This window comes from Podarcis melisellensis (genome assembly GCF_964234715.1).
Source record: "Podarcis melisellensis genome assembly, chromosome: 6".
In the NCBI taxonomy this organism is placed as follows: Eukaryota; Metazoa; Chordata; class Lepidosauria; order Squamata; family Lacertidae; genus Podarcis; species Podarcis melisellensis.
In genome coordinates, this window is record NC_138538.1 from 56,503,534 (window position 1) to 56,518,935 (window position 15,402).

At 43.3% G+C, this 15,402-nt stretch overlaps 1 protein-coding gene across 1 annotated transcript; it reads left to right on the forward strand.

Moving 5' to 3' along the window:
• Positions 1 to 71: 71 nt before the first annotated feature.
• Positions 72 to 8,303, forward strand: MRPL37 (mitochondrial ribosomal protein L37). Its single transcript, XM_081915858.1, has 7 exons — positions 72 to 535; positions 1,500 to 1,683; positions 4,115 to 4,230; positions 5,605 to 5,790; positions 6,008 to 6,159; positions 7,367 to 7,567; positions 8,117 to 8,303. Exons 1-7 carry the CDS (start codon positions 151 to 153, stop codon positions 8,192 to 8,194), a joined length of 1,302 nt encoding a protein of 433 aa, XP_081771984.1. The 5' UTR covers positions 72 to 150; the 3' UTR covers positions 8,195 to 8,303.
• The last annotated feature ends 7,099 nt before the right edge of the window (positions 8,304 to 15,402 follow it).

A 15,402-nucleotide genomic window follows, 5' to 3' on the forward strand; every position in this document is an offset into this window, starting at 1 on the left:
CGCGGTGGGGAAGCGGCCCGCTGTCCATCACAACATAGCCCCGCCCCTCTACCCGGCATGCGCTTCGGAGGCGGAAAGAAAATGGCTGCCGCCGCCAGCGGGCGGTGAGGTGTCTGCGGGGGGACTCGGCGACGTGGAGTGGAGGCAGCGATGCTGGCTGTACGGCTGCCCGCCCAGCGGGCGCAGTGCTGGGCGCTCTGCGGGCAGCGCCGCGCCAAATTCACCTACGGGCCGAAGCGTCCTCGGGAACCGCTGCCCCGCACCCCGTGGACGGTGCGCGGGCCGCCGCCGGGCGCGCCGTTGCCTTGGTACTTACGCAAAGTGCCTCCGGTGCGGGAGCAGCTTCCCGAGCTCGACGTGGTGACGTACGAGGGGAAGCTGCACCGCGTGCCATGGCTGGCCAAGCCCCGTCACCCCAAGTGGGAGCGCGGGTGGCACGACCCCTGGCACGACGGCGGCCCCCGCCTGGAGGAGATGCCCACTTACAAGCAGCGGCCCTGCTACGTCTTCCACCAGCGGACTCGCGTGCTGGAAGGTGAGGGCTGCCTGCGGGGCCCGCGCTGACCGAGGCTGGTGGGCGGTGGGCGAGGAAGGCTGGCCAGCTTCGGGGTGTTGGGTGTCAGGATGGCTTGGACTCCTCGAGTGCAGGCGATGCAGGGGGCGGTGGAAGGAAGAGACCGGCCAGAGGTTGGTGCCTGCGAAGTGACAAGCTGAGCTTGGGTTATGCAGATCAGGCATTCGAGGAGCGCTCAATTAATGGCATGGACACCCAGTCCTGCAGCTTAGAAAAGGCTCTCCGAGTGGACAGTCTCAGTTTAAAAAAAGGCATACAGCAACAGCACGGGAGGGGAAAGGGAGCTTATGTACAAGTTTTTAAAGGGGCTGTTCTTAATGGCACAGTTCTATAGCTCTGCCTTTATGGAGATTTTGGCTTCCTAGGTGACAAGCTGTCTCCTCGCTGATGTGGCACTGCTGGCTGTCTTGTTCTTGCTAAAAAGCAGGCCTTTCCCAGAAGCACTCCACATCGGAGCAGAGCAGGTGACAGTGGCCAGCCTAGGAGGCTAGCACAGTCACATGGTTCTTCTCTCAGGCAGATGCCCCAATGTAAAATTATTTAATAAATTTGTTACTTGCTTTATCTTGCCCAGCATCATAATCGTTATTTGCAAAGAAAAGCCCAGTATTTGGGAAGCATAAATACTGTTAAAGGTGGTAGTTATAAGAAGGCGGGAACTGCAAATTAATGGACACAAACTTGTTGGGCCACCTTGTGCCAACTTATCTATACTTGTCCAGGTTTTGTTAAGTAATTGACTGCAATGCATGCAGCATTTATAAGGTGGTCTTGGTTTTCTGCTCCATTTTGTCTCTAAGCTCCCCCGCCCCGCTCCAAATCTTAAAAAGAATGGTGGAAAAGTCCTTGTTCTTGTGTAAGAGTGATTGAAGTGCAAGGTGCAGTACTAAAGATGCTCACTGGTAATATATTATTTTACTTGAAGGTGTAAAGCAAGCATTGTGGCTAACCAAGACAAAGCTGACACAAGGTTTACCTCCGCGAATACTTAGCATAATCAATGACCCAGCTAATCAATGTGAAAACCAGGATGAGAGAGTCCAGAATGCCATTTATCATGCACGCCTCTGGGGTAGCAGTGAGGAGGATGTACCTAGAGAAACCTATTGGTAAGTCTTTGGCTCAAGTTTCCTTTTTTGTTGTTCCATTGTTTGGGACCATTTCTGAAATTGTCATAACAGCTTATATATTTTATTCTTTTAATAAGGCAGTTAGCAAACAGTGTGCTGACAAATACAGCAGAACTAACAGCCTGGATCAGTTTATGCCTCCTTGCAGAGCAGTGATTCATGCAGAGATACAGGCAGTTAGTTTTCCATACACCCTAAAAAGTCAACTTTTGGGGCTGTAAGAATCAAATGTGCTGTCCAGTTTTAATTCAGAAAAAGCATGCTTTCACTATCAAGTGTTTGGGGAACTGTCCTGAGATGTTCCATGTAGACTGATTCTGTACTCTTGGCCTTTGTATGTGTTTAAATTAAAAACTAGGAAGTTTACTTTTTTATTACTGCATCTCAGATGTGTGTGAGGTGTTCTACAGAGTACATAAGGACAGGTTTCTGCCCTATTTAGCTTGCAGTCAAAAATCTGACATGGGGGAGACAGGAATGGATGATGATTTTGGTTGCATGCAGTTGGGTTTGTTACAGTTAAGCATTGAGGGGTGTGTGCCAAAGGCTTCATAGAAAATCTGTGTATTAAGGAGGGATTTGAAGAATAATTACTTCTGCACCTTTGTTCTGAATGAGAACAGCTTATGGATAATGTTGTGTATGTTCTTTGATTCTGTATAAGTGCAGAATTCACTTTAGAATCTTAACATGTATTTAAAATGAGTTTCTAGTGACTGGCTAAGAAAGATTGAGGAATGACTGCTAAAACATTCAGAACCTATTGGGCAGTAGTGTAGGTTATTAACCATACTTAAGGACATAAGAAGATCACACCCAAAATCCAACTAGTCCAATGTCCTGCTATTGACTCTGGCCAATCAGATGCCTCTGGGAAGCTCACAAACTCAGCATAAAGGGAATGCCACTCTCCCAGCAACTAGCTTTGGAGGTACATTGGCTATGAATCAGGAAGTTTTCTTAAGCCAGTGGTTGGCTTAAGACTGAGTATAGCCTCTCAATTTGCCCTGCAAGACTTTTAGCCAAGCTATGTCTACTTGTCCTATTGGTCAGTAAAGATGTGACTGTTCCAAAAAAGGGGGTTGCAGGCTCTACTGATTTTCATCATTGGCAGCTCCTGCAAAGCCTGCGTGGCTCTTTTCAAGTTTCAACAAGCAGCTGATCTTAGGTGCTTGCAGAGACCCCTTTAAAGACCACTGGTTCTGTGCAAGCACATCTGATCACCAGTGCATGCAGAGAGCATGGTGGATCATTGGGGCTTCAAAGTGCTGCCACTGCTCCTGCCTGTCAAATTTGGTGATTTGAGGGGTGGGGGAGATAGGGATCTAGCCTGCTTGCCTTGCCAATAGCTGCTGATAGACCTAACCTAGCCTTCATTAATTTGGCTAGTGGTCTTAATGGCAATGGATTCCATAAATTAATTACACCTTGTAAGAAGAAATTACTGTTTTGAACCTACTGCTGATAAATATCTAATATCTAATAATAAAAATTAACTCTCTCCACCTGCATTCGTGCCTCCAGTCATCGCCCATGACTAGAAGTAGAACAAATTATGCAAAAGGAGACTTGCCATAGAATGAGTTACCTTTCGCACAGAACTATTTTAATGTAGCTCTGCTTATGCCTTTGCACAATATTGTTTCCAGATGATTGCCGGTAACACTGATTGGCTTAATTATTGATTCCTGGCATTCTTAATAATGAATACCTGGTGTACTATCCTATGTATAATTAACTGTAACTATAATTTGAAGTTGTGTTAAGGCATTTGGCTGAACACATGAATGGTCTTCAGTGTATTTGCATGCATAGCACTCCCCCTAGTCCCTGACCATTAACGTGTTCAAGTACAGGGAATTTCCACTCACATGCAAGTGAGGGTGAGTAGGAGCCTGCTGCAGACCTTCCAGCTCGACGTGGGTGGTTGGGAACAGTGTTAGGAACTCAGATACATAAGCTAGGCACCAAATGACTCCCTAAACCAGCGTTCCGTTTGCCAAAAGGGAATGTCTAGTTGCCATTTGCGGGGCAGACGACTCAAAAGTTGTATTTTTCAATACAACTTTTTGGTTTCTGAAATTCATTCTGATTGTGCAGATAAAATATAATGGGCAGAATTCTACAGGATATGTTGCTAGTGTGTGGAAACAGTCCAGTTCCGAGGATCCCCAGGCATCCACCGCCTGATGAGGGCGATGTCTGGGCACCAGGATGGCACCTGACATCTTCACTTAGTCACAAGTGGCCAATAGTCAGGTGCAAAACACACATAGCAAATTCTGAACACTGGTTGGAAACATAGTGTGAAGTGTAACACACAGTTGAGCCTGAACATGCATGCCTTTAGCCAATTGCAAATGTTATAATACTTACAAATTAATGTCCAGTTATTTTTTTTGTTCTGAAGCCCTGTACTTTTAGAAGACTTGCTACACTTATGCAGGACGATGACAGCCAAATTCCCCTTATTGGGTAAAAGAATGTTTGCTCAAGACAACAGAGTGGCAGCTGCATGGGAACGAGGTATGTCTCTTTATCCCAGTAGAATTGTCTAAAAGAACACCTCTCCCTGTACTGTCCACCATATTGCATTAAGGTCAGCTGGAGAAGCCCTGCTTATGGCCACACCCCTGTGGAGCGTGGTGGGACAGGGCAGTGGTGGCTCCTTCTTGGGGAAATATGGTCAGCCCTCACCATTAAGAAATAAAGGCATATGATCTGTTTGCTCGGAAGCTTATGGAATTTTATTGGTGATTTTTATTTATTTATTATTTGGATTCTGTTTCTAGTTTTTATATATCCATCTTTTTTGTAAGCCATCTTGGGATCCAGATTGGAGGAAATGTGTGGGATTCTAACAAACAAGTCAAAATAAGTATTTTGTTTATAAGGAAGGTTCTGTAGAAAGATTATAAGGTCCACAGCTTAGCATCAGAAAGAGTGCCCTTGAGGTAAAATCACAAGATCTTCTATGTCATGAGCCTTTTTCTGTAGGTTAACAAAAAGGGAATAAGTAGAAGGATAGAGAAAATCCGATAGAGCTAATTCCCATCATCCCCCACTGTTGGCCAGTCTGGCTGGGAACTGATGGGAGTCCTGACAACATCTGGCAGGTCACAAGTTTCCTACCCCTACTATAGAGCCAGTGTTATACAAGTAACATTATTTGTTAGAGCTGTGCTGCTGCAACAAAACGGCTTTTATAGCTCTTCTGAAATTAGAGGGGACTGTTCTTTACTGTAAACTTGAAAAATGTGCACATTTGATATAAATGCTGAGTCTTTAACAGGACATTTCTGTAAAATACGTATTGGTAGTTTATGTTCTCAAAGCATTTGGGACTTGTGTTCCTGAAAATAATAGAGCTTGATCAAAAAACATGATCTTAATTTTGATCATGAACCAATTGATTTCCTTAGCTTGATCTGCTGACCATCTACCCAGTCCCTGTAGTGACTGATTTCACTTGCTCTCAGTCTTGGAGGGCAGAAACCCTTTATAGAAAATATACCATGTTTCATTGACATCCACACTAGCCTAGGTTCCTTTCCTAGCCAAGGGCGTGCCATTACATTTTCTGGAAACTGATGGTTCCAAGAATACAACAGTAAGCTCCCCTAAGTAAGTATATGGGAGGTATCCACAATCACTCAATGATGACTTGTAGATTTAGCTATGCATATTCATGGGAAGTGGTGAAGGTCTTCTTTTGCTCAACATGGGAGGAAGCATGAATAGGAGAGTGCTAGTACCTGCTGTCCAAACAGAAAAAGAGATTGCCCCGTGCTAGTGGATTACAAGAGTATTTTCGGAATGGTATTCATATGGGTCAGCTGATAGCGTCAGCATAGTTCTAGTGAGGAAGGATCTATTTACAGTCCACTGTTTCCTTTACAGAATCTGTTCTACTTCAGGTTCGTGGTCCCCACGGGAAGATTTTGAATGCAACGAACCTTCTACGGCCTATAGCCTCCAAAGATGAGATATTAGCCACTGAAAACCACACTTTAGAAACCTTCTACCCTGTTTTGCCTACAATTGACCTTCAAGAAGTTCATGCATATGACATAAAAAATGATACAGGTGAATTTCCTAGAGCTTGGAGGATTAAGAAAAAAAAATCATTTTCACAGAAGTTAATTTGTTATGGATGAGATTGTATCAGATGGCATATGTGAGAATAGGGGGTTGAAGTCAACACACTAAAATGTCAGGTTTCTTAATTGCACTTTAGAAATTGTCTTCTTCTTGAGCAATGAGTTGTGAAATAGTTCTAACTATCACCTGAATTGTGCTTTAGGTTTCCGAGAAGGGTACCCATACCCTTATCCTCACACTGTGTACATTGCTCAGTATGACACCGTACGTAAAATGAGGCCACCACAGCTTCAGGCGAAAATGATAATGTTTGCTTTTGGGAATGCTCTGGCCAAAGCAAAGGAGCTATATGGGGTGAGTATTAAGATTTTTGTAGGAAAACTATGGCATATGCTGTCCAAATTAGGAGATGGCAGTTAGTTGCTTCTATTCGTCCAATCATTCCATTAATGGTCACCATGCTAGCTGCTGTTCCTGACTCAGAGGCAAAAGTTTGCTGAAGCTCCTTCTGTGCTTTGCTCTCTAACCTTCCATGGGCAAATCCACATGGAAGCTTGGTGTGTTTCAGAGTTGGGGTTTTGGCAGTGCTAGGACACTGTGGTATTGTGATCCATAAGTTGCATTAAAAAAACCCCTAAAAAGCTGGCACTTTCCATTTCTGCTGTCCACAGGGAGTGTGGGATTGTTGGGGACTGACTGATGTAGGAAAACAAATTCTTGTTGCTAAGTTGTATGGTCCTTGTCATCCAGTAGTCTAACTGAAAAGCCTTGATTGAATTCTAGGTCAGTTGTGGGCGTCATGGTACTCTATTCAACATGAGTTTCTCATATAAAATACTGAATAAATAATAGTCTGGTAAATGTCTGGTACCTGAACAGAAGAGGAAAAAAGCCCAATGGGATTGAAGCAGCTTTTTAAGCTGATAGTTGGTATTTGAATTTATGAGCATGGAGAGCTGTCACAGATTGTCCTCAAGTCCTGCAGCTTTTGTTGAGGTTTGGCTTGGCCTCTGGCAAACCCTCCAAGTAGGTGCCACTTCTTCCCCCAAACTAAAATCAGACATAATTGTAGTTCTCTGTCTTGCTAGCCTGTCTTATCAACCCAAAATGTTTTCCTGGCCAGATGTTTGCGCTGCTGTCTAGCATCTTTCTACCATCCATTGTGACCCTTTCCTGCGCTACCTTCTATCCCCAGTTATCCACATGTGGACAGACAACTTTACATGTTTTCAAGTACATTCGGGTGGCAAAGCTTAAGAGTAAATCAGGGATGGGGGAATCTGTGGCTCATTAAGGGTGGTTGGACTCCGCTGGTAAGGATGATGGGAATTGCAGTGCAACTGCACCTGGAGGGCCACAAGTTAACCACCTGATACAGCCACACTGTGTGCCTTTTTATCTTTATTTCATTAACAAATTAAGAATTGAACCCATTCCCGGTTTCACCCAGTTATAAAATAGGCAGTATTCTTCTTTTTAATACTGTACAGCGTTTCTCTTGACCAACGGAGCTTATCCTATGGCTTCTTATTTCACACTTCCCTCTCATGCCGATTTCCAGGATGAGCCCAGGGTCCTGGAGAACCCCATTGTTGTGCAGACTGTAGCTACAGATGGCCAACGCTTCCATTTCCTGGTGTTCCAGTTGAATACAACAGATCTAGACTCTAGCAACGGTGTTAAAAACCTGGCCTGGATGGATGCAGATCATCTGTATGAGGATTTCAGGAGTCGTCCAGTAATCAAGAAGAAAGTTGTCCGGGTATGTTGATGAAGGTAGAATGACTTGCTGCCGCAGGAACTCGGTCTAGCTTTATAGTTTAGACAGAAAAGCTTGGAGACTAAAAGGCAACATATTAATTCTCTGAACCTAGAATAGGGGGCATCCTGAACATCATTAAGTTAGACTCTCAGTAGCACTGAGGTGCTTCATGCCCAGCACCCATGTGATTACTTAGAGTGCATTACAAGCAGAAATGACCAGTGTGTATCATTGTAAAAGTACACGTAACATCGTAACAGGCATGCACAGATGCCTTAACGATAATGCCACACTCAAGGGCATGTTGGCTGATTAGAGCCTGGTTCTGACAACATCTCTTCAGGATATCCAAAAGTAAAAAAAACAACAACAAAACCTTAAGTTGTTTGAATCCTTTTTATATCCTCTTCAAGAAATTACTTCCTTTCCTTTGTTTCAGGGAAGGGACAGGATGAGAATAAACTTAAGATGGTATTTGAGCACAGTGAAATGTATTGCTGTATTAATGTGTATGACAGACATTGAAAATCCAAAATTTCCCCCCTACAGATTCCAGCTGGAATACATGGCTATCAACCAGACACATTCAAGAAGTTCCTGGCATTGTACTTGCATGGTGTCGTGTGAGCAGAGCTCTGCCTTTGTTTCCTCCTGTAATGCATATGCTTACTGTGCAGTTAAGGGTTAGAGACTATTTAATTTTTTTTAAAAAAATAAAGTTTCTTTATATATAAAAGTCACATGTAAATAATATTGTTTCAATCTGCTGTCAGAACATTTAACACCTTAATATTGGTGTTCATTTTGAATAATTAAGTGCCAGTGTTCTACTTTTACAAGAAAGAATGGAAAGCAAAATCTAGTTCTGCACTTAAGGCTAACTAATCCTGTCTTTCATCCTCATAGCAGCTCATCCCCACCCCACCCCCGCCAAAAACACCCCAACTTAGGTTGAGTGACAATATTAATACAAGTTCTGGGGTGGCAGCAATCAAGTAATGCATTTTTACGAAACATCTTCAGTTGCATTTGTTCAGTCATTAGGCAGTAGGTGACATTCTAGGGCTTCAAACAGCCAAGCTGAAAGTTGTTATTCCAAACAAGTACAGTATATAGTGTCTTAGTTGCAGAGGAAGAATTCTAAACAATGAGAGAACTAGTTGAGATTTAAGAAGATCAAATCTCTCAAATGTTTTGAAGGTTCATTTAGACCATAATGATACACACACCAAGGATGTATACCAATAGAAGTATGATGTCTATAAAGAGGTCTGTGTCGTTGATACATTCAGGAAGTTGTTTTTTTAAAAAACAGCAAGCTTCCTTTAGAAAAGGAATCTAACTTTCTCAAATATAACTTGACAATAAATTAAGTGAGACAAAGTTTTTTTAAAAAAAAATCTCTAAAATTCATCAGAAGCAGGAAACTGAACAAAGCTATTTGGGTTGCTAGAAAACAAATGGGTGAAGAGTGATTAAAGCAGCAAAATTGAATAAATTCACTGCATATAGTCAACAGTGGAAGATGTAGGACAGAGACTTGTGCCTGAACTTCCAGGGAGGGAGTGTAAAGAACTCAGAGCGGCCAAGAAATGAAGTGCTTGGGAAGGGGTAGTTGTTGTGCACTGTACTTCCTACCTTCCCTAACCATTAGTCACTCTGGCTAGGGCTGATAGAAATAGTAGTGTGCAACATCTGGAGAGCGCCATGTTGACTCTCAATGTTCTTGTAAAGTTAGATGGCATTAGCTATTTGCTACTATAGTCTAATGTAGCACTTTTAAAAAGGGAGCAGGATCATGCAAATTGGAAGTTAGTTAGCTTATCATCTGGGCCAGGTCAACTGGTAGAGAGCATTATTAAAAGATCATTTAAGAATCAACATGGTTTCTGCCACGGATAGTTCTTCAGTAGATTCCTGAGCAAACTTCACCGCTATGGGATAAAATGACAAGTCCTCATGGATGGGTAACTGGTTGGTAACAACAACAACATTATTTATACCCCTCCCATTGGGCTGGGTTTCCCCAGGACACGGAGAGCGAGAATAAGTGAATGGTCCTCTTGTTGGAGGGAAGAAAGAAGTAGAGCTCTCCATATCTGCATTGATATGCAGTTACCAGCTGAATTATATTTTTCAACTTAACAAAGTACAACCACAGTGCTGCTAAAGATGAAACATGTTTCCAACAAATGATTGGATCTAGCATTTGGGGTCCTTTCATGAAAAAAAAATGTAAGATTTGTGCTTGGTGGGGAGAAAGTGGATAGTTTCCTGCTTATCGGGATTCAGCAAAGAGACCCATTAGCAGTTGGTCCAGGACAGACAAAAGAACATTCTTCTCATAAAGAATAACTTTTGGAATTTGTTGACAAGATGCAACAAGCGCTAACTTAGATGGCTTTAAAAGATTAGACAGACCACTGTAGAATAACTCTGTGAACAATTACTAGTGGTGATGATGATGGTGGCTATAGGCAATCTCTAGGTCAGAGCTTTCCAAACTTTTATTCTTGGTGACAAACATTTTAGACATGCATCTTTTTGCGACTACGGCAATTCAGTTTTGCTGGCAAACTGGAGGTTAAACTAACCCCTTTCCAGCCCCTTGGGGAACGCAGGGAGCATTCACACGACACACCTACACATTGCAGCTGACACACTAACGTGTTGTGAGACAGAGCTTGAAAAGCTCTGCTCTAGGTTCAAATGCCTCCAAGGACCAGTTGCTAGTGAGTAACAGCAGTAGAGAGGACTGCTTTCATATGCTTAAGGTCTAGCCAGAGGCTTTTGGTTGGTCACTGGGAAAGAGGGGACCAGTCAGCTCCTGAGAAGTTCTTGTGGGGGTAAGAGGAAACAACAGGATGTAGAGGCTTGCCATGTTACTGTGCTGCATCTGCTGGCACATTCCCCATCTTTTTTGTAGAAGAATGTAAATCTTTTGAAAAGATAATGGCATGCACCCAAAAGGGACAGAGCTCCCTAAGCAAGAGAGGTTGCACCACCCTACTGCATAGTTGCAGTTAGCTTCTGATCAAGCAAGAAGCAGCAAAACTTTGACAAAGCAATTCTGCTTACAGGAAAGCTAGTTGTAGAAAAAAATATTTCCAACTGAAACATTGTGAGCTTCTTAATTAATTGTGCTTCTCCAAGAAACAGAAAATTCTTTTCGGCTTGGTTGAATTTTATTATTTGCATAGAACTGAGGAGAAAATCTATTTTACAACCTCATCTTTATGTAGCTAATAATATACTAGCTGCAGGAGGCTTTCCAACATGTTATTGTCAGGTCTTGCTAGGGATGTCAACAGCAATTGCCTGTGTGATGCTGGATACATCATCTTAACACGCCACAGGCCCTCAAAACTGGCATCTCTTTGCCACTTCAGGACTGGATGGATTTTGACAGATGTAGAACTGACTTGTGATGCAGGGGAGCTATCCGATACCAGAGATTTTCAGCTACCACGATGGTAGCACTCGGCAGCTCCTCAGCCACAGCGAGCAAGCCATCAGACAATGGCTACACAAGGCCTAGTGCTATACAGGGAGACCTGGCTGAGCGGTTTGTGTCCTTTAGATATGAAAAGAAAACGCATCAACAAAACCACCAGGAACAATCTGTATTCTCAACACGCCTTTCCACCCTCTTGTTTCCCTCTGTTATGAGCACAGACAAATGCTCTCTCCTCCTACAGTTTCTATACTACGGTGACAATTCTAAGGCTAGGCCCCAGGGACCTGCCAGAGTGTTTGTGATAGGCTTTTGAAGTTGCTCCCACTCGTTGATCTCTTTGTCTGAACTGTTTCAACAGGTATGCATGGCTCAGATAAAACACAGTGCATGATGAAGCCTGTATGCTGTTCAAGGGGAGAATTGTTTCTTAAAACAGCATGTTCCCTTGATGTGAAGCTAGTATGAAATCAAACTCTGCAGGCTGTGCTAATAGCTCTACCAGGGGTTTGCATGTGCCCACAAACAACTCAATCTTAGACTTCAGTTGCACACATTCTTCCTGTACTCCCTAACAGGGAAAAAGGAAAATGGGAAATGAACGCATTGCACAATTGGCGTTTCGTTTTTATCTCATCTAAGGCCAGCTTGGGACAGGCTCTTGCCACCTACCATTTGTAGTCCAGCGCTAGACTGAGGACAATGATCCCCCTGGGTGTTCTGAAATAGAATTAGCATAACCAAATAATAGACATTCATGATGTATAATTCCCACCACCACCACCCACACATCAGAATAGCTACCTTAATTTGCAGCCAATGTTATGACCAAGCAATATTCCGTATGCTCTAGAACCATAAACCAGCAGGTTTGTATACTATAAACTTCTAATGCTTTAGCTAAAGTATTCTAAAACCCAGCAAACACCTTCACTGCAAAAACGGATCTAAACAAAATTCCCAGTTTCACAGCAAAACATTGCATTAAAAAATTCTGCAATTTATATCGTAGGAAGGAATGTAAAGTCAGATTTCTGATAACACTTTTTAAAAAAAAGTTTGAAGTGTATAGCTTTTACTACGGTGGGGTAGAGGTGGGGCATTGGGATAACTTTAAATCCATTCTCTTTGTTTGTTAATGACTTAAACAACCTCGTCCCAAACTATTACAGAAGGAAGCAAGGAGAGCAACAGCTACAAGAGCGCTGGCAAGATGCAGGATTGGCCATAGGGACCCTGCTGAACAGCTGGCCGGTGGCAATTCCAACAGCTGCATGCTGGCTGGTACAAAGGAGATGCTGCGTACAAATGAAAGTGCAAGAGAGCAGCAGAACCAATGAGTGGCTCCCCTAGGGCCACTGAACCGGTGGTCCTGGATTAAGAGATTAAGAGAAAGGAATCGGAGAGCTGCCTTGGGGGTTCACTGAAAACACCTGCAAGTGCATTTAGCCTTCGCAAGTAGTCCAAGGGTTGAGGCAGGGCTTAGGGCCTGTCAGCAGCTTGAAGAATAAAAAGCAGCTGTGGGGAGCAGCACATCACATCTCTTGGGCCGTTTCTATAGTCTCTGCAGGTGCCCAGTCTTAAGCAAACCATTGCTTAAGGCTGGACAGTGTCAAAGTGCAAGTCAGCAAAGCATGTGATCCTATGGTTAATAATCCTAATGAATATTAAGTTGTAACTCCCCACAATGCTTCCACCGTAGGGGAGAAGAACATTTGTGGCTACCCAGCCAGATGGTATAAATAATAAATTATTATAATATTACTACTACTACTACTACTACTACTACAAAAGCCAGAAGACCCAACCATTTAAAGTCATCTGGCTTTCTTAACTGGGGACTTTGAAGAAACAGCTGGATTAATTCATTTTATTTCATTTCTGCTGTGGGGGGGACGACATATCTTCAGTAATGAGATAATTGGAAGCCTGTCTTCTGTAACAGATCAACAGATATTTGATGGATTGCCCTGCTCATAAAAATATACCACTTCCAGTTACCAGAACAAATATGAAGTCAAATTCCTGCTATTTAATCTTAAATTTAGACAAGCTGCTATTATATTATTTGGAGGAAGACAGGAGTATAACAAGCAAATGGTTAATACCTGTAGCCGTCAGTGGAATTTGCTGTGATGGATGTGTGTGTGTCTATATAAAACCATGGCCTACCATGTTTAAATGGATCCTAGTTCTATGGCTTCCACAAAGTGCTAAATAGGCAAACATGCCCCAGGGATAGCCTTAGGCAAGCTGATGGTTTGGTGGAGGCCAAATCTTGAGAGAAATAGGGAGAAAGGCATTAGCTACCAAATCTAGGGTCTCAGGCAATTCTCCCTTTACTCCCATAGCCTTTACCTGGGAGGTGAAGACAGAACATACCTGCCCCTCAAGATTCTGCTGGGCTCCAAACTTTTATCAGCCATGCAATGGGCTTTTGGTTTGACCAATGCCAGCATCAATAATAAGGGGCAGCTGAGACAGGCATTGGGCTGGAGCAGGAGAAGAAGTCTCCCTTCTGTGGGGAGAAAGGGCCAGAAGAGGTTCTTAAAAGAAAGAAGAAAGTGGAACAAAAGATTAATATTTAATCAAAATAAACTGAAGATATGTTATTGGGAAAAATGTTGTAGGTAGAAAGTAGTGAATGTCTAATTAACAGGGAGGAGGGATGAAAAAAACCCTGGCAGCTGAGGGGGATGGATAAGGTACAAAGCCGAGCATGAAGGGAAGGTGGGGGGTATGGGATGAGAGATGGGTAAAAATTCATTGAAATGCATGTGGGGATGAGATGGACACATGCCTTTTAGAACCTTTGGATCAGCAGAGTCTGACTAAAATGGAGAGGCTGTTAATAGCTCCAGAGCAAGACAGAGCTATGGAACTCCTTGCCACAAGGAAAACAGTGGTAAAGAATGCAGTGGCAAAGTATCCAATGCTAGATTAGCTCTTAGCTGAAAATGATGTCAGTAATTGCTGGCTGATTATATAAAAAGCCACCTGTCTCCATTTTATGACTGGCACTGCCCTTGCACCACCATTTTGAGAGTGTGGGGCAGTGGTCATTTTCAAACACCTCAAGTGGGCTGTGGGGGAAGGAAGTTTGAGAAACCCTGGATTATGCCACAGATGTACAAAGTGGCTTCATGCATGTGGCATGCCTAGATAACACACATCAGTGATTATCAAGTTTTATCACTACAAAGAATAGGATGCAGAAGTGGGCATTGTATTTAGCACTCAGAAAATGTCAGTCTTTTGGTACTTTTCGCTCATGTAGTTAAAAATATAGGCTTGATAGTCCTCAGGCAATGCCTGTTTAAATCTTACAAGCAGAGAAGCGCAGCAGGCTGCCATCACAATGTGGTATTCGCTTGCGCAGTAGAACTTCCCCCATCCCTTTCTCCACATGCCTCAGAACAGATATAGGGAGGATGTGGGGAGAGTGGGGACTTCTGTTGCGCAAGAAAGCAAGCAAGGTAGTCAGATACTGCCCAGAGCTTGAAATGCTTTGTCCCTCTCTGATCCCTAATAGGATCAGAATAAATTATGTATGAATAAATTTTGCGAAACACAGCTTAGTGCAATATTTTGGTACATTTTAAAAGAAGGCCCTCCATACAGTTTGTGAGCAAAATACTTGAAATGCTGGCCCCAAGAGAAGCTGTAACTCTACTGCAGTATTCATCAACTGCCTTGCTCCCTGTCCCTGGGATGAATCAGGATTTAAGTGTTGCTGAGTCCAAGTGCCGTGTTGTTTAGATGTGAAAAGGTAATACATGGAGGGCAGGATTTAGCGAGTCTCGCTAGCGGAAGCCCATGCAAGGTCTACTGCTAGTACAACGGGGCTGCTCCCCCATGTGGTTGTTTAGTCATTTAGTCGTGCCTACTCTTCGTGACCCCATGGACCAGAGCACGCCAGGACCATATGCCCCCCAAATTCCCTGGAGGTTTTTTCTGCGAGAATCACCAGAACAGCATGCAGGAGATTGTTCTACCAAATGCTTTGAGCTGAGCTGACAAGAGCAATTAGCACCATTTTGAATTCCTCCCAGTATTGCTTTCTGTGTAAAAAAAAAAAATACTTGGGAGAAGTCAGACCATTCTGGGAGTCCTTATGCTAGAGAACCAGGAGGGAGGAAGCAGAGTGTTGCGGGCCTTTTCTGCTTTTAATCAGATGGCTGCACTTAGGCTGGAAGAACCAGACAAATATAGGATGGGGGAACACCTCGCTTACTAGAAGTACATGTGAAAATGATCTAGGGGTCTTGGTAGACCACAAGCTTAACATGAGTCAACAGGGTGATGCAGCAGCAAAAAAGCTAATGCTATTCTAGGCTGCATCAACAGAAGTATAGTGTCCACATCAAGGGAAGTAATAGTC